The 19,981-nt window shown below is 41.0% G+C and overlaps 1 protein-coding gene across 2 annotated transcripts in view; it reads right to left on the reverse strand.

Annotated features, from left to right (window-relative positions):
* Positions 1–19,981, reverse strand: part of CCDC93 (coiled-coil domain containing 93) — a 104,057-nt gene that overhangs the window by 33,665 nt on the left and 50,411 nt on the right. For both annotated transcript variants that reach the window (XM_017342634.3, NM_001171023.1), the window contains 2 exon segments: positions 8,628–8,744; positions 766–828 (listed from right to left, as the gene is read on the reverse strand). In XM_017342634.3, the coding sequence (XP_017198123.3) occupies positions 766–828; positions 8,628–8,744 (180 nt within the window).

Below are 19,981 nucleotides of genomic sequence, written 5' to 3' on the forward strand. Positions count from 1 at the left end.
TGGTCCAGAAAGACTTCACAGTGAGGCACTTTCAGAGTGCAGCTGCAGCTGAAGCAGCAAAATCCCAACACAGAGAGTCTTCCAGATCCAGATGAGGACAGCTTTCTGTGGAAACGCAAGGGACAGAACCATCCAAATGCTCCTCACGACAGAGGGGGCAGCTGTGCTCCACACCCTGTTCCCCTGGCAACAATAAGTGGGAGGCGGGCCTCCCCAGGATGCTGATGTGTTGGCACATTTGCAACCTGTCCTGGAAACCAAACTGCATGTTCAAACGTATCCTAACCCACTGCACCCTCCTATAGTCCCCTCCTTCCTCACCTCCCTCATCCTACCCAGGAGATGGCGTTCCTAAACAACAAATGAGGTCACTCAGGTTCTCTTTCAAAAGAAAACATTCTTTCAAGGAATCCAGTATTTTGGAGCTGTTATAGATGGCTTTCCGGGGAGCAGGGGCTATCTGCTGTGAGTGACCTTGAGGTTCTTTGGCTTGCCCCCAAACCCTATCTATCAGGCTCACCTTCCTCAGCCCACACATGCCCCTCCTCCCTCAATGGCTGATGGCTGAGAACATGGCAGAGTGGATAATCTGAGGGCGTGGGTCACACAGCACCTATGACTATCCCATGTCCTCAAAGGGACTGGAGCCTCTGAGGACACGACTGTGTCTCCTCCACACAGCCTGATGACATGTGGCGTTCTGCTAGAAGACCTGTCAAAACCAATCCTTGTCAAAGCCCCACAAAGAAGGGCAGATCTACTCACCTCTGTTAGTGTTTTCTTCGTGTCATTGTATCTGGATTGTAGGTTGCTATGATTTTCTCGCAGCTGTAAATGAAAGATAAAGACATATGCTCTCATTTACTCCTTATAACAACAAGGATATGGATGGTAACCCCATTTCACAGATAAGAAAATGGAAGCTAAGATTTAAACTGAGTAAATTATGTGGGAATTTTAGAAGGGCTGCCAGCAACAGAAGAAAAAAAACCTCTTTTTTTGTTTTACACTTTTTTTTTTAACTTTCATTTAGTAAATATAAATTTCCAAAGTACAGTTTATGGCTTCCCCCCCCCCCCCATAACTTCCCTCCTACTTGCAACCCTTCCAACTCCCACTCCCTCTCCCATTCCATTCACATCAAGATTCATTTTCAATTATCTTTATATACAGAAGATCAACTTAGTATATATTAAGTAAAGATTTCAACAGTTTGCACCCACACAGAACATAAAGTATAAAATACTGTTTGAGTACTACCCTACCATACAACCCATCCATCCTACTCCTTGGAATTTACCCAAAGAAAATTAAATTGGCAAACAAAAAAGCTGTCTGCACATTAATGTTTATTGCAGCTCAATTCACAATAGTGAAGACCTGGAATCAACCCAAATGCCCATCAACAGTGGACTGGATAAAGAAATTATGGGACATGTACTCTATAGAATACTCTACAGCAGTAAAAAACAATGAAATCTGGTCATTTGCAACAAAATGGAGGAATCTGGAAAACATTATGCTGAGTGAATTAAGCCAGTCCCAAAAGGACAAATATCATATGTTCTCCCTGATCGGTGACAACTAACCAAGCACCAGAAAGGAAACTTGTTGAAGTGAAATGGACACTATGAGAAATAGTGACTTGATCGGCCCTTGTCCTGACTGTTGATGTACAACTTAATACTTTATCCCTTTTAGTAGTTTTTTTGTTCTACTTAATACTATTGAACTAGAAAAAAACCTCTTATATTTGATTAGCACTAAGTACATTTCAGACCATGTACTAGGTAATCTGTATAAAACCTATCACTGAATCCTACATTCAGTGGAGAGGATGCTATTCTTATTCTATGGATGAGGAAATAAAGCCAGAAAGAGGTAGAGATACTGACAATAGATGAAGCCAGGATTCACACTCAGGTCTACCTGACTTTTTTGAACAGTTACAGGTAAACAGATTGCCTTTGCATGCACAGAATATAAACTGCATTTCAGTACTCAGGATGGTAGCATGGTGTATGACTAGTTTGCAAATAATACCAGAGAGAAGAAAGGACTGAGGACTTCAACACTAAGAGAAAGAACATGAATTACTTTTACTCTAAACTCACATCTTGAAAATGTCAATTCTCTTTTCCTCGCTAAAAATGCATATCCTTGTATTGTCTATGAACTTCTAGAAATCTGAAAACATTGTGCTAAATGCTCAAAGCATTTATGCATTTCTAATAATGGAAAGGAGAAACGGCAGAAAGCTACTATTAGATTCTTCAATTTTCACCTGGGTCCACATTAGCAATGTGAAATTTTAACCTCCCTTTTAAGACTATTTCAAAATGACTTGTGTCATCCTTGAGCCTGTAAGTAACCTATTAAGAGTTGTGTCACTTTCAGAAATTGTTCTTAAATTGTGCTTCCAGTCACAAGTATTCACGAGTGAAGGCCTATCAAGCAGCCAACTCAAATGGAAGTGATAAGGGAGAGGAAGCAGGTGGGCCCTGGCATGTCTCTCTTCAATGGAGCCATCTATGCAATGAGATGTTTTATTAACTGGTTTGAGTAACTGTGGATGAGAGTACTTCTGCAGGAAGGCTGGTTTTCTCTTGAATCCTTGTCACTGAACCCTTGAAGTTTTCTAAGGTGTAATGTTGGTGTCTCTCCAACATTCCTAAATTGGAACCTGTGAATTGCTGAAAGAGCCCCAACATGACAACAGTCCTTGCCCTCAAGGGGCTGGACCAGGAGATGGGGGTAACATGGGTTAATGCATGAGAAGAGCTACCCAGAGGCAAGCCCAGGGGAGGCCCAAGGAATCAACTAGCTTATCTGGGAACTCAGGAAGACTTCACCAAGAGACTCAACCAGTTGGATCTGGCAGGGTAGTAGGAGCTTGCTAAGAAAGAAAGGTTCATCTCTCTATTCTCTTTAATTAATTCAACTAAAAAGAGCTCTCCATCTCCTCGTGTGATCACCTTTTCTTAAATGTGGAATCTCAGTAGCTTAGCTTAATTCTTCTTCATCATTAGCCTCTAGAGTTTTTCTAAAAATTCAGTCACTGGTTAACACCTTCTTTCTGGATTTCACTTTCTTGCCTCAATCTCAGAGTTCTTCTCAGCCATCTCCTAGCTACACTCTAATTCTCCTCCTTTGAAGCACATTCCTCTATTGCACTGTGCAATGGTCACGCTTCTTCTCTTACTGACCACCCTACCTTCTCTTTCTCTGCTGGCCCAAGTCCCACTGCATGGTTCTTGTCACCAACATCACAGGTACATCTGAGTCACGTTCTGCTTGCATGACCTTGAAGGAGAGGTTCCAGAATTTAAACAGTTTCAATTCTCTCATTTACTACTTATGGAAGTGTAAACTAGTTAAATGATTGGTGACAACTTGATAGTTTTTAGCAAAATTGAAAATGGTTATATTTAGATTTGGCAATTCTTGAAGTCTAACAGAAATACATTTGTACAAAGATGTTTGCACTAAGTATTCATACTAGCGTAAATTTGCAACTGGAAAAAAAAAGTCTCCAGAAGAAACCTATGTAGCCATGTATAGAGAAGTTAAAAAAATTACAGTAGATATATCACATCGCATGATCCAGCTATTGAAAAGAATGAGACAGATTTATATGCTTAAATGTTGGCTCTATCACTAACAAGCTTGGTAATTACAGGCAAACTACTTACCTTCTCTTAGTTTCCATATTTGTACAATGAGGATGGATAATAACAGCACCTCTTTCAAAAGGGTGTTACTCAAACTGAGTTATTTTTGAAAAGCACTTAGCATTATTATTTCTAATAGATCTCTATGGCAAATTAAGTGAAAAACAGACTCAATATTGTAACCTGACTCCTTACTCTCCACAGGTGAAAGGACACACGTTTGCCAAAGCCTAGGAAAGGGTAACCAGGAAATACAGCAGAAACACAGAGTGGCTTGCTTTATTCATTTTTATCCTCATATAGTTCCATAAACTATTTTTTATTAATATTGAGTTTGTATTATCCCTATAATGTAAAAAACCTATTTAAAGCATTTGAAAACTGATAAAGAAAAAAAAATATTCTTAGCACATCCATGTCTACATACACGCAGAGTATAAACTCACTCATTAGAACCCCTTCTTGATCGAGTTCACTTGATAATGAGGGTGAACACAGGGCTGGGATGCTATGGCCATAGAAGCAGTCCAGCAGTCAGAGAGCTGGGACTTGGGTTTCAGAGACCTGGATTCTCACACAAAGGTTTGCTACTCACCACCCCTGTGTCTTCTGACAGACAGAAGCAAAGGTAAAGAAGAAAGAATTCTGAAGACCAGCTAGCCTAAAAGGTGAGCAATAGAAGGGCAAATTAAGAAACAATTACAAAGTTTAGTGGCTATATTTTTTTTGATAGGCTATTCTAAATTGAAATTGGCTGAGTAAATTAGGAAGTAGGGGGAACACACATTTTTATAGCTCAAGTCATTTTTAAGATTTATGTATTTATTTGCAAGGCAGAGTTAGAAGCGGTGGGGGGGGTGGAGGAAGAAGGAGGGAGGATCTTCCATCCAATAGTTCACTCCTCAAATGGGTACAATGGTCAAAGTTGAGCCAAAGTGAAGCCAGGGGCCAGGAATTTCTTCTGGATCTCCCATGTGGGTGCAGGGGCCTGCTTTCCTAGGCACATTAACAGGGAGCTGAACCAGAAGTGAAATAGCCAGGACTCAAACTGGCACCCATATGGGATGCCAGAATCACAGGCGCAGCTTTTACCTTATATGCCATAGCGGTGGTCCTAAATCATTCTTTCTTGAGAAAAAATGTTCATGAAAATGTTGATGCTGTTTCCTAACCTTCAGAAAACATTCTTATCTAGGTTGATCTGAGAAATATGCTAATCTTTTATTCCTTACACTTGCATAAAGCTTTATTCCACAGAAAATGTTTGTATTCTCTCGCCATCCTTGAAGCAGCCTCTCCAGGCACATACCCCCAACCCCTGACTCACAGGAACTGCATACGATATTTGCTGTCATTTTAAGCCACTAAAATTTGGGGTTGTATGACAACAGACAACTAATAAAGTGGTTATTTTCTGTAGAATATAAAAGAAAGTGCTTCTTTTCATCAACTGGCTTAGTCATGGGCTTTTTTATACATTTTTGAATAACATAATAACTACACATATTTGTTGTGTACAGTGTGGTATTTCAAGACATTCATACAGCATGTACTGAGTCAATCACAGTGATTTGCATTTCTTTTTGTCATTTCTTTATGTCTGGAGCCTTCACACCTCTTTCTTTTAGCTCTTCATAAAATATATAATGAGTTATTGTGACACATAATCACCCACTGTACCGGAGAACACTAGAACATATTTGCAGGCACATTCTCATCTGTGTCACCTAACTCTTATGTGTTCCCAGGCAAGTATCTCCCTGCTACCTCATTGTCCTTATCCAATTGACCTAGCTACATGACCAGAGATTACTGCACAAGCTTGTCATCTTCAGTGACATTAACCAAGGCAATAATAATTGGTGTCCTTTACTAAGAAATGCTATGTGTTATGCTGTATTCCTGAGAACGAATAGGCTATTGGTAAATACAGGTTCTGAACCAATTCTTGAATAGGCTGTTGGTAAATACAGGTTCTGAACCAATTCTAAGAGTCAGAAGGATTGTCTACTAGCTGGACGAAAATAGAGTGTGCCAGGACGGCCATTTAGAAGAAGACTTGGCATTCTCTGTCAAGTTTGGACAGGAGGTAGAAGCAAACAGCCACTTGTGTTGAGGTCCTTGGCTCCTGCATACGGTCTGCAACAACTGCAGACAATAAAGACGTTAGGGTAAATAATTCTCTTTCTTGGTTATTGTTTATATTGATTCTGTGATAAATTCTTTCTTTAAAAAATTGTTTATTTTATTTATTTGAGATGGAGGGAGGGAGAAAAGGACTCAAACTCACCTCTGTGTGCTGGTTTACTACCCAAATGCCCACAACAGCTGGGGCTGGGACAGGTTAAAGCCAGGAACTGGGAATGCAATCCCTTGTGGGTGGCAGGAACTCAACTACTGAACCACCATCTGCTGTCCCCCAGGGTGTACCTGACCAGGAAACTGTAATGGGCAGGGGGGTCAGGACTTGTACCCCAGATACTCCAATATGGGATGCAGGCATCCCAAGTAGCGTCTTATTTAGGCCGAATACACTCCCACAATGAGTTCTTTTTGAATTAATCACTCTCATGTGCTTATTACTGGCAAGGGTCATGAACAGAGATGGCACTGTCTAAGCTGAGAACTTACTAAAATGTCTCAACAAATTTCTGGACAGAAACCAAATCATTATGTAATCTCTGCATCCCTTTTTGCTTATGACCACGGCACTTTGGTAAAACCAACCTGTTGTTGTTTGTTCAGCTGTGGTAGAACAATTTCTCACAGAATAAATTCAAAGAAATGATTGGGCAGGACATTTTCATATATTATGTTTTGAATGTGAGATGTGAAAGAATGAGAAGTGTACAAGTTCAAAATGCTAACTGGCATCCATTTCTGGAAAACTTGTTCTTCAGAAAGTCATATTCATTCCATAATCTATTATGTGTATTTTTCTCATTAAAAAACTTATTGCCAATGCAAGTGAAGTATACAACAACTTTTTACTGCCTAATGACCATTCCTGAATCAAACTCCTCCTCCCACCTACATCTATCCTACAAGGCAAATATATGAAGGTGTTTCCAAAACAGTCCCATCCATCACCAATTACTACAGAATGTCATCTTCTAAAAATCCCTCAAAAATGATCAAGTTTCTTCTATTGCCCCTGCCATCAATAGCTCATGTCAGCACTGCTGCATCGGGCTAATTCTCCCTAAACCCTTTTCTCACCTTAGTCCTACAGCAAACAGTGTACAACTTACATATCTGATCATGCCACTTAACCCCTCTGTGGGCTTCCTGGAAGGTCTTGTTTGATCAGACTCTGCCAGTCAATTGCCTCACTCAGCAGTCTTCAGTCACAAAACAGAAACTGGCTACGACTATTCCTCTCCTTGGTCCTTGTTCATCTTGTTCACCAAGTTCCCGATCTAGTACCTCCACATTTCATGTGCGTATTTCCTCCCAGCCAATGCCCACTCAAGCGTCTAGTACAGTCCTCTGTGACCCCAGGCTAGGTCAGGTCTATTAGTCACCCTCTCAGTTCCCCATGTGTCTTCTCAAGTATTTACCACAATTATCATTAAATGAAGTTGAGTGCAATATACTTGTTTAGTCGATGTTTTCCACTAGACCTTAAGATCCTTGACAGCAAGGATCACAGCTTGTTCATCATTCATTCCATGACTTACCTCAGTGCCTAGGACGCAGCTGTGCTCAGTATACAACTGCACTAATGCCACTCTTGCCCTGTGATATTCTTCTGTAACAGAGGCTGAAGGACTTTTTCTGGAATGGGACACACAGTAAATCTTTGGGCTTCGTAGCTCATATGGGCTCTGCTGCAACCCACCAACTGCCATTGCTTCTTGCAAGCAGTCACAGAAAATGTTAACAAATGGTATGCACATTTTCCGAAAAAAAAAAAAAAACTTTACAAAAACAGGTGGTAGAGCTGGCGCCGTGGCTCAATAGGCTAATCCTAATCCTCCGCCTTGCGGTGCTGGCACACCGGGTTCTAGTCCCGGTCAGGGTGCCGGATTCTGTCCCCGGTTGCCCCTCTTCCAGTCCAGTTCTCTGCTATGGCCCGAGAGTGCAGTGGAGGATGGCCCAAGTCCTTGGGCCCTGCACCTGCACGGGAGACCAGGAGAAGCACCTGGCTCCTGGCTTCAGATCAGCATGATGCGCGGCTGCAGCGCATTGGAGGGTGAACCAATGGCAAAAGGAAGACCTTTCTCTCTCTCTCTCTCACTGTCCACTCTGCCTGTCAAAAAATAAAAAAAATAAAAAAATAAAAAAAAAAAAAACAGGTGGTAGTTGGTATGCTCTGAAGGCTGGCTTATGTCAGTCCCTTTTCTACAATCTCCTTTGATAAATCCACTATGGAGATCTTAATTTGGTTCCTAATTTATCCCCTTTTTGAAGAATGGTTTCATTCATGTCAATGAAATGACTAAAGAAACAAAAACAAAAACACTTTGAATATGGCCTTGTCTAAATAAGATCAGAGCTGGTGAATTCAAGAGGCTTCCATAGCCTTGGCAGCTCATGACAAGAGCCTCGGGTGATTACTGAAGTCATAAATAAGAGTGTCAACTGTTAAATCAGCAATGGGAGTCACTGTGCACCTGCTCCCCATGTGGACCCCTGTCCTGATGTGTTGTACTATGCGAATTACTGGTAAAACTACTACTCAAACAGTACGCTATACTTTGTGTGTCTGTGTGGGTGCAGTCTGTTGAAATCTTTACTTAGTATATACTAAGTTGATCTTCTGTATATAAAGATAATTGAAAATGAATCTTGATGAAGAATGGGATGGGAGAGGGAATGGGAGATGGGATGGTTGTGGGTGGGAGGGAGGTTATGGGGTGGAAAAGCTGCTATAATTCAAAAGTTGTACTTTGGAAATTTATATTTATTAAATAAAAGTTGAAAAAAAAAAAAAAAAAACAACAAAAAACTAACCTCTTCCAGGTGTTTGGTCTTCTGTAGAATCTGCTTGTTCAAGGAAATAACTTTTCGATGATGTAGCTGGGAAGTTCCTAATTTTTCAGGACTTTCTTCAGCTGATAGCTCAGACTGCTGTGGGGAAAAGGGAGGGCAAACACAGAGGATTTAATCAGTTCACCAGGATTCCTGTAATCCATCCCCACCTAGTGTGGGCAAAGCTCTACTGGGCAGCAGTCACACCATGCCAGGGTATCCACAGGGCCCTGCTCTGAAGACTGCTCCAAAGGAAACTCTGACACAGTGACCAAAATCCCCAGTGAAAGAATCTGTGTTCTTGGCAGATGATCAGTGATGATGGGTTTGGAAGTCTGGTAGAGTCACCTTGGGGAAAAAGAGATGGGAAATGAGGGGGAGGACAAATGAGATGGTCATAACCAACATTTGTTTTAGTTAAGGATTTTTCTGAATAATTCAGCAGCATTATTAATGGATGATGAGCTTTTGCTGCTTAACAACTCCAGAAATGGGAAACTGCCAGCAGGGTATGGCTGAATAAAATGTCAAGGATTATTATCTCCTAACTCGTGGGCTGTTAGGCCATAAAAGAAATTTAAAAAATTAAGCATTAGGTATCACAGCATATCTAGCTTTAAACTTGGAACTTTGAAAATGCCAACTATTGGGGGCCAGCGCCGTGGCTCATTTGGTTAATCCTCTGCCTGTGGCACCGGCATCCCATATGGGTGCCGGGTTCTAGTCCCGCTTGTTCCTCTTCCAGTCCAGCCCTCTGCTGTGGCCCGGAAGGGCAGTGGAGGATGGCCCAAGTGCTTGGGCTCCTGCACCCGCATGGAAGACCAGGAGGAAGCACCTGGCTCCTGGCTTCAGATCAGCACAGCGCCAACTGTAGCGGCCATTTGGGGAGTTAACCAACGGAAGGAAGACCTTTTTCTCTGTCTCTCTCACTAACTCTGTACTTCAAATAAATAAATAAAAAATACTAAAAAAAATAAATAAATAAATAAATAAAAGAAAATGCCCACTACTGTACTTAGCTTGTCAGGTTTTCTGGGAATTAGAGTTAACTTTTTGAAATTAATTTGGACACATTAAGATATTAATCTGTAGTCTGTGGAAGGAGAAACTGTTTCTGAAAATTATTTCAAGAGTATTAAATGGGGAAGAGGAAAGACCATCCCTATTTCCAAATCACTCATCAGAAACAATTATAATTAACAAATAACATCTCCTCCATTTTGGATCACCCTGAGCTACACTTTTGATTTGGCAACTTTTGCTTGCTATATAGTTAACAGCTTGTTTCTTAAAGTCTACTTCAGCTTTGAGTTTTAATATCCAACTTAGATTCCCTGACACTGATTTCCAAAGTGTCAACGGCACACCCTAAGAGAATTTTACTTTACTAGCAGAATTATATAAGCCCTCTGTTTCATGACTTATTGACATCTGAAACTGGATTCATTTCCTATTCACTGGAACTACCCCATATAGTAGGTTTCTATGTTTGATGCTACGATTGGTTTTTATGTTTGTTTGTTTTGTTTTGTTTTGAAGATTTATCTGAGGGGCTTGCACTGTAGCGTAGCAGGTAAAGCCATCGCCTGCAGTGCTGGCATCCCATATGGGCACAGGCTGGAGTCTCTGTTGCTCCAATTCTGATGTAGTTCTCTGCTATGGCCTGGGAAAGCAGTAGAAGATGGCCCTTATCCTTGGGTCCCTGCACCCATATGGGAGACCAGGAAGAAGCTCCTGGCTTTGGATCGGCACAGCTCCGGTCACTGTGGCCATCTAGGGAGTGAACCAGCAGATGGAAGACCTCCCTCTCTGTCTCTCCTTCTCTCGCTGTGTTAACTCTGACTTTCAAATAAATAAATAAATCTTTTTTTTAAAAAAAAGATTGATTTGAAAGGAAGAATTACAGAGTTACGAGAGGCAAGGGAAGACTGAGAGATATCTTCCATCCACTGGTTCACTCCCAAAATGGCACAACAGCTGGGGTTGGGCCATGCTGAATCCAGGAGCCTAGAACTCCAACCAGATCTCCTACATGGGTGGCAGGGGCCCAATCACTTGGACCACCTTTGGCTGCTTTCCAAGGCACATTAGCAGTGAGCTAGATTGGAAGTGGAGCAGCTGGAACTCGAACCAGCACTCACAAGCAATGCTGGCATCTTGGGAGGTAGCTTAATGTGCTATACCACAATGCCAGACCTGTTTGTTTTTCAAGATTTATTTGAAAGGCAGAGTTAGAGAGAGAGATACAGGGAGCAAAAGGAGGGCAGGGGAGGAAGAAAGAAGGTGGGAATGGCAGGGAGAAGGAAATTGACTGACTACTCGGAGTACCCTGAACTCCTCCAGCTGCCAATTTGGTTTCCAGACTAAGATCCACTGAAGTAGGTAGGCTTAAGTGGTCCAGGTATCACCAACCCCTAGACTTCCTCTGGTCTGCAGCAGCTGAGCACACAGATTCACTTCTGTTCTGAAATTCTGAGCTGAATTAGCTGATGGAATGCTCTTATCTACAAAGTTCCAAGAGAACAAAAAATGAATTCCCTACCCAAATTCAAACATTTATGAGTGAATGTGGCACATATACAGCCTTATTTTAAAACCATAACCTCCAAATTTCACTTATAAGAATTTTTATTGCAGAAAAACCAATAGCTAGCTTGACTCTTGGAGTGGAAATTTCCAGGCTGGTTGCCTATCTAGCTACAATTGGATTTTGAGCAACATGGTCCCTTAAGACCCCTTCACAGGCTCTATGAGGTCACACTCCTTTCATAAAAATACAATAGCATTATATGCCTTTTCTATTCTCATGCTCTCATGATATTATTGTTCTGATGTTAATATGTAATGTATTTATTATTATTACTTATAAATGAATACATAAGCTATTGGGTCCTCGGTAATTTTTAATAGTCCTTAACAGGCCCTGGTAACTAGAAGTATTGAAAAGTACTACTTTAATCTAAGCTGTCTAACTTGCTTGGGAATCTACTTCTTGACTAGAACTCAGGAATCTATCAACTGACTGGGCTTACCCAAAGGCCAGCCTTCTTTCACGTCATAAGAGGGGAAAGCTTCTCCTGATTCTGCTTTTTTTTTTACTAGACAGGTGAGAACCAAACAGAAAATGCTTGCAGTACCCAAAAATAATCTTGAAATCTCTATACAAACCTCTGTCATATTTATATGACAGTATGACGGTACTTCAAAAAGTTCACTAAAAAAGAGAATTAAAAGATTTCTTTTATTTGATACAAAGTTTTTGAATCCATGTAGTTTTTTTTCATTATACACATTTACCATGATTTTTTCTTTTTTTTCTTTTTTTTTTTTTTTTTTTGATAGAGTTACAGACAGTGAGAGAGGGACAGAGCAGAGAGAAAGGTCTTTGTTCTGTTGATTCACTCCAAAATGGCCGCTAAGGCCAGTGCTGTGCCATTCCGAAGCCAGGAACCAGGTGCTTCTTCCTGGTCTCCCATGCGGGTAAGGGGCCCAAGCACTTGGGCCATCCTCCACTGCCCTCCTGGGCCACAGCAGAGAACTGGACTGGAAGAGGAGCAAGCGGGACTAGAACCCGGCACCCATATGGGGTGCCGGCACCACAGGCGGAGGATTAACCTAGTGAGCCACAGCGCCGGCCTACCATGAAATTTTAATAGATGCCCTCATATACACAGATTTCAAAACTTTTTTGTACCAAAATATACTCACCTTTTAATTCTATTTTCCTTGAACTTTTTGCAAAACAATGAGGTTTCACCTCACCGCGGTTAGAATGGCTCACATTCAGAAATCTACCAACAACAGATGCTGGAGAGGATGTGGGGAAAAAGGGACACTAACCCACTGTTGGTGGGAATGCAAACTGGTTAAGCCACTATGGAAGTCAGTCTGGAGATTCCTCAGAAACCTGAAGATAACCCTACCATACAACCCAGCCATACCACTCCTTGGAATTTACCCAAAGGAAATGAAATTGGCAAACAAAAAAACTGTCTGCACATTAATGTTTATTGCAGCTCAATTCACAATAGCTAAGACCTGGAACCAACCCAAATGCCCATCAACAGTAGACTGGCTAAAGAAATTATGGGGCAAGTACTCTATAGAATACTATACAGCAGTCAAAAACAACGAAATCCGGTCATTTGCAACAAGATGGAGGAATCTGGAAAATATCATGCTGAGTGAATTAAGCCAGTCCCAAAGGGACAAATATCATATGTTCTCCCTGATCAGCGACAACTAACTGAGCACCAAAGGGGAAACCTGTTGAAGTGAAATGGACACTATGAGTTGATCGACTTGATCAGCTCTTGTCCTGACTGTTGATGTACAATGTAATACTTTATCCTTTTTAGTATTATTTCTTTGTTTTGTTCTAGCACTATTGGTTGAATTCTGTAATTAACACACAGTTATTCTTAGGTGTTTAAATTTTAACTGAAAAGTGATCCCTGTTAAATATAAGAGTGGGAATAAGAGAGGGAGGAGATGTACAATTTGGGACATGCTCAATTGGACTTGCCCCAAATGGTGGAGTTAGAATCATGCCAGGGGATCCCAATACAATTCCATCAAGGTGGCATATACCAATGCCATCTCACTAGTCCAAGTGATCAATTTCAGTTCACAATTGATCACACTGATAGTTCTAAGAGTCAAAGGGATCACACAAACAAGACTAGTGTCTGCTAATACTAAATGACAGAATCAAAAAAGGAGAGAACGATCTATCATGGGAAGCGGGATACACAGCAGACTCATAGAATGGCTGATGTCCTAAACAGCACTCTGGCCTCAGAATCAGCCCTCAAGGCATTCAGATATGGCTGAAGAGCCCATGAGAGTATTTCAGGCATGGAAAGCCAAGACACTCTGGGGAAAAAAAAAAAAAAAACAACAACAACAACAACAAAACACCTAAATGAAAGATCTCTGTGAGTGAGATCCCAGTGGAAAGAACAGGGCCATCAAAGAAGGAGGTACCTTTCTCTGAAGGGAGGAGAGAACTTCCACTTTGACTATGACCCTGTCGGAATAAGATCGAAGTCGGCAAACTCAAAAGGCTTCCATAGCCTTGGCAACTCATGACTAGAGCCTAGGGAGATTACTGACACCATAAACAAGAATGTCAAATTGTTAAGTCAACAACAGGAGTCACTGTGTACTTACCTCTCATGTGGGATCTGTCCTTAGTGTGTTGTCCAATGTGAAGTAATGCTGTAACTAGTACTCAAACAGTATTTTACACTTTGTGTTTCTGTGTGGTGCAAACTGATGAAATCTTTACTTAATATGTACTAAATCGATCTTTTGTATATAAAGAGAATTGAAAATGAATCTTGATGTGAATGGAATGGGAGAGGGAGCAGGAGATGGGAGGGGTGTGAATGGGAGGGAAATTATGGGGGGGGGAGCCATTGTAATCCATTAACTATACTTTGGAAATTTATATTTACTAAATAAAAAATAAATTAAAAAAAAGAAAAAGAAAAACCCAAATATACCTTCCAAGCAAATAGGACTTTCAAAATCCTCTCTCTCACTGCTAACAATTCTCGATGTTCTATGGTGTCTCTTAAATTTGCACCTACAAATACAGCATCAATGCACACTAATGTCAGGATATGACACATTATTTCCCTATTTGACACTTCTGTAGTTCTTTTTTTTTTTTTTTTTTTTTTTTGACAGGCAGAGTTAGACAGTGAGAGAGAAAGACATAGAGAGAAAGGTCTTCTCTTTTCCATTGGTTCACCCCCCAAGTGGCCGCTATAGCCAGCGCCTTGTGGCCGGCACACTGCGCCGATCTGAAGCCAGGAGCCAGGTGCTTCTCTAGGTCTCCCATGGGGTGCAGGGCCCAAGGACTTGGGCCACCCTCCACTGCACTCCCGGGCCACAGCAGAGAGCTGGCCTGGAAGAAGGGCAACCGGGACAGAATCTGGCGCCCCAACTGGGACTAGAACCTGAGGTGCCGGCGCCGCAGGCGGAGAATTAGCCTAGTGAGCCGTGGCGCCGACCATTTTTGTAATTCATTAAATGAATTCATTAAAATGAATAGGATACACACATACAAGCCCAGAGTATATATTCAATTTGTGAGTTCCTCAATTTGCCTGTGAGTCTAGACATCATTCTGTAACAGGAGGTTAAAGCTTTAACAGGAAGTCATTTTTGGATACACAGTTTATTCCAGGGCTGAACTGAGGAGTTTTCTTAATCTAGTCAAAGAAAAGCTGACCATCCCATTTCAAACACATTTTTTATTAAGCAATCTAAATTTTTTTTCAGGTACTCTCTTTAAAGTCAAGAGAACTCAGACTGATGAAGACAGAAACAAGTCCTCAGAGCAGTAGGACTCAGTAACTATTTGTTCACTGGGAGTTACAATTGGAAAGAAAGCTGATGATGCTGAAGTTAGATCTTAAACAATGATACCAAGGTGGACAGATGAAGAAAAAGAGTACATTGCTTTATCCTAAATACTTGACAGGAAAAATTTAATCCTGGGACATCCTAACTGATTTCTACCTGCAAAATGCAACATCTGTCAAACAATGCCAACCATCTCAAATACTGCATTTGTGTTTACATTGGAGTGACAGCTAAAGTGTTAATATAATTTTGATCAACAATTTCAGATTAAGAATGTGCTTTCAAAACCACAGTGTGGATTAAGATGACTTTTAGTGCAGATTCAGTGTTTTTTCAATAACTGACAGATATTTACAACTCCTATTCTTAAGAGAAACATTTAAATGTCACTTGATAATATTAGTCCAGTTCAACATGGTAGTCTTGAGAGAAACAAAAAATGATTGCTTTAGCTAAAACTTTATATTTTTATAATTGAAAGAAACCCAAAAGGCTATTTACATATCAACTTTCTTACTAATACATGGATCTCTCCTATACCCTCTTCTTCCCCCACCAATATGTGGTCACTATGCTAAGCTGACAATTACAAAGAATCCCTACCTCATGAGGGTGCCAGAGATTCTCCACAATGAACAGACTTTTCAGTTGAAAACAGCATATGAACTATGCAAAATGCTTTTTACTTTTTAAAAAAAAAATCCAACAGCTAGCAAGAAAATTAAGAAATTATAGAAGACCAAAAAGTCAGTCAAAGTGGAAACAAAGGAAGGGACAATTACTCAAAGAATTTGGCTTTTGTTCCTAGGGGTATCTGCCCAAACCAGGGCATCTCAATCTCTGATGTTTAGAATTCAGGAACAAGTAAACTGTATGAACTTTGACTCAGGAGTAAGAGGAAAAACACGTGCAATGAGACTTGGTGAGAATAGACTAGCCCCCGTGTAGTTCTACATCTACACTTAATCTTAGTCAAAAGGCCAAGAAGCGAGTTCTGTATCTAAATTCACACACCCAGAGGGTCCAAAATGCTGCAAGTTTTCATGTGAAATGAACCTGGGCAGATATGTCTCCAGGTGCTTGGCAGAAACAAAGGCATTCTCAAAGGAGAGTTTTGACTCTAAGCCTCAAAGGATTTCTACAGGTAAATTTACAAGGAACATGGTATCCAGGTATAAAACCAGATGCACGCAGAAGTCAAATTATCACGGACAAAACCCAGCAAAAGCAGCAGAAGATTGATAGACTTCTTCAGGAGAAGGGGAAAAGCCAAAGATCTTATCTCTAGGCTTGCACAGAGTCTCATCAGGCAAAATCCACTGGCTGTTAGCGTATTAGCTCTACCACATTCTCTCCAATGCCTAAATTGCACCACAAAGGAAGAGTTTTGAAAGCTCTTCTTGTTCCTTCTTCACTTTCTCTTTCCTCCTTCCTTCAACAAATGTCTGTGAAAATCCCATCACATTAAACTCTAGGGATATACAATGATCCTGGATCTGGGGAAGGGCAACTATTCTAGATCTTGGAGTTAAGTAAAGAAACAAATATATAGTGCACCGTTAGTGCTATGAAGGAGACTCGAAGTAGTTACCCTCCACAACGTCACAGAAGACCTTACTTTAGGTAGGGGAGTCACCCTAACTGGCTACTGAGTCTGACATACATCTGTTAGCAACTACTGAGAATTTATTATGCATCTGGAAATAGGGATGCAGAGACTAAAGATGAAATCTCAGCACTTTGGGAGCTTAGAGAGTCAGAATGTGACTTGTGTCATACCTGTGATAGTATGTGAAATGCAGCACAGAATGAGGGAGTTTAAAATCTATCCCACATCCACACCTGACCTAATGTCAACCCAGGGTTTTCTCTCTGGCCACAAGCAGAAGGTTTCTAAGCGGGCACTACTCTTTCCCAGCTCCACATGCCAATTCTGCTAACAAGTGGTAAAAGTGTTTTCTGAAGTGGAACAGGTTGACAGCATTGGAAACATTCCTATCTAAGCTCAGCAGAAGTCACATGGGTTCCAACTCGGGCCAAATTCTCCAAGAAGCTCCTGGAGACTCAGCTTCCTGTGACCCTCTGACCTGGGCAAGGTCTCTAAGATGTGGTTTTCTTCACTCAGGCCCCAGTCCTCCACTTTCCCAATCCTACCTCAACTAGGTACAATTTAAAAAGTTATACATTCTGTCTAATTATTACCAGGGAAAAAAATTCAGGATTACTTATGTTGACTACTTTTCTTTGGGCAGATAGTGACATTTCAAATGACAATACAAACCAGGTACCTACTGGCATCCACTTTAAAAGCATTCTAATTGTTATTCTGTAGCTTATGTTTACAGGTTGACTGATTCCTGGCTGGGACTTTCTTAGATAGTCCCCTATACCTACACTACCTGGACACAGTATGTACTCCATAGGTCTCTGCTGGAAAATAAAATCAAACCCATCTAAGGAATCAATTCTGCAAGTTCTCTGATAGAAAGGAAACCACTCTTAAAATTTAAAATATCTCCAAAATTATTTTAAGAAATCTTTATATGATAAGTGATAAGAATGAAAGGGTTACAAAATCATAGAAGGGGTGGTGAGCATCTGGATTACTGGTTAAGACATAGGTTGGAATGGCCACATCCATATTGGAATTCCTGAGTTTGTGTTTTAAGTTCCATTCCTGATTCCAGCTTATTGTTAATGTAGATCTTTGGTGGCAACAAGTGCTGGTTATAGTTGAGATCCTACACTCAGAGGAGAGACCTGGACTGAGTTCCCAGTTCTCAGGAATTCAGGGAATGAACCAGCAGGTGGGAGAGTTCTCTCTCGCGCCTTTTTGTAAATACTTTTTTTTAATCATAAGAGAAAAATAACAACATGATGGCAGCTACCCTAAGAGGAAAGATGATATATTAACAAAATATTATTTTAGGTCAGTTCTATCCAATGTACTTCAATGAATTTCCTGAAGGCCAGAACAAAGGAGCTGCTCACTACTGTGTGCCCAGCATCCTTATATTTAGTAAGAGCAATCCCTTCCTTTGGGGAAACCACCATCTCCCTCTGTCTCTAGTTCAATGGGGCCACCAATCACAACTTCTGGCCACAGTTGGCCTGGGGAGGATCATGTGACCCAAAACATGCTAAAGGGAGAGAAGCATTTTGTTAGGGCTGTCAGAATGAAAAAGCCAGAAGCAGAAATGTAAGTATTTCTTAATTGTTGGACAGGCAATTTTCCAAAATCTATTAGGAAAAACAAAATTCCTTCCATAAGTAAGTTCCTCAATCATCTAAAACACATGTCACTATGGAAATAAGATGATGATGTTGACAATCTTCCAACTAGGATGTTATAAAGACCCAGATGAGAATATGGGAACAGGAAGAGTCACCCAGACACCCAGACAGAAACTTGCACAGCTCCCAGGAATGAAGGTGTGACAGCGTGTGAGTGCTAGAGCTGTACCATTTTCACTTTTACTTGTTTCTATGGTCAATTCCCAGGACCCCTGGCCTATGCCGTCCACGTGGCCCAGGGTGGGCAGTCAGATGGTGTCAGAGTCTAAAGGAAGCATGGGCAAAGAAGGGCATTCCTGATTATCCCTGAGGAAGTTCTACCTGGCCAAAGAAACGGCTTCCAAAAAAACAGTCCTGGACCTAGACCTGGAGCTTACCTGCCTCCATGGTATTGGACAAGTTACAGAACCTCTTTAACCTTTAATTTCCTGATGTGCAAAGTGGAAAAAAATACACATTTATTTATAGAGCACTGACACTGGCAGGTGCTCAGTGAAGCTCTAAGGTTACAGAGTACAGGAAAATGTGGGCCACATCCACATAAACAGAAAACTGCAAATGCACATCAGTAAGTCGATAATGACAGAGGGAAGCAGAAGACCACAAGCAAGGGGGCAGCACACTGTTCTGAGAACTGAATGAGATCATCACGCTTTACACAGTACCTGCACAGAGAAGGCACTCCGATTCCTCAAGACAGATCTGTGCCTCCAGATTTACAAAATGTCCTAAGATCCTTTCTGAAGGAGATGTCAGCCAAGCGATTTAACCAACAGACTAAGTATTAAAGTGTCCAAAATGCTCGTATACGACACTTGGGGCAGACCCTCCCTCCCCTTCTAGGGACCTTGTACCTTCCCTGGCTCAGCGTCCCTCTGGCTCCTAAAGAGGCTTAGGTGACAAAAGGATGGAAGTATTTTTCATGCATTCAGGCTTTTTAGTTTTCTGCAAATCACAGTAATAGATTCTTCATCCCTATAAAAATGAAAGCAATGATGCAGTGAGAATACTAGACATCAACAACAAAAAGCACACCGGTGCCTCATCTGGCACATTCTGGGAAGGGTGCTACCCTTCGGAAACAAAGGGAGATGGAGCTACTTGGCCCAGAGCCTATGGACACTCATGAATTATGCATCGGGAATCTTCTTCACATTCCTCTTCCCTGCTGCTTCACAGGAACCATATTAAATTGAGTTACGTATCTCAAAGGCTTGCTTTGAGACACATGGATTATTTATCATGTTATACTGTTAGAAGGACTTGTGAAATTTACAAATGAAAGAGAAGGCTGCACATGTTTTTTACCTCATTTTTATATCCAAAGGCCTGTTGACTTTCCAAATACTTGCACCAGGAAGGCTGTACAATTTATTCTTTGGTCACAAAATCATTTTCACACTTGATGCTACAAAAATTATCTTGTCCTTTTTCTGCACTAAGCAGAAATAGGTCCTGATCTCAGTCTAACTTGGGCTCTTCTCTAATACGACCAACAGCTTCCCTTTGAGGCATCCCCTCAACTCCACCTAAACTTCTAAGGATTTTATTACTAACACCATCAATTTTAGACAAATTGCCTGTGCCCAGTTTTAGCCCAATCTATGACACTAACACAGAAAAAAAAAAAAGAAAAGAAAAGAAAAGAAAAATGTGGTAGACAACCC

The sequence above is a fragment of the Oryctolagus cuniculus genome, chromosome 3 (assembly GCF_964237555.1).
Source record: "Oryctolagus cuniculus chromosome 3, mOryCun1.1, whole genome shotgun sequence".
Taxonomy (NCBI): domain Eukaryota; kingdom Metazoa; phylum Chordata; class Mammalia; order Lagomorpha; family Leporidae; genus Oryctolagus; species Oryctolagus cuniculus.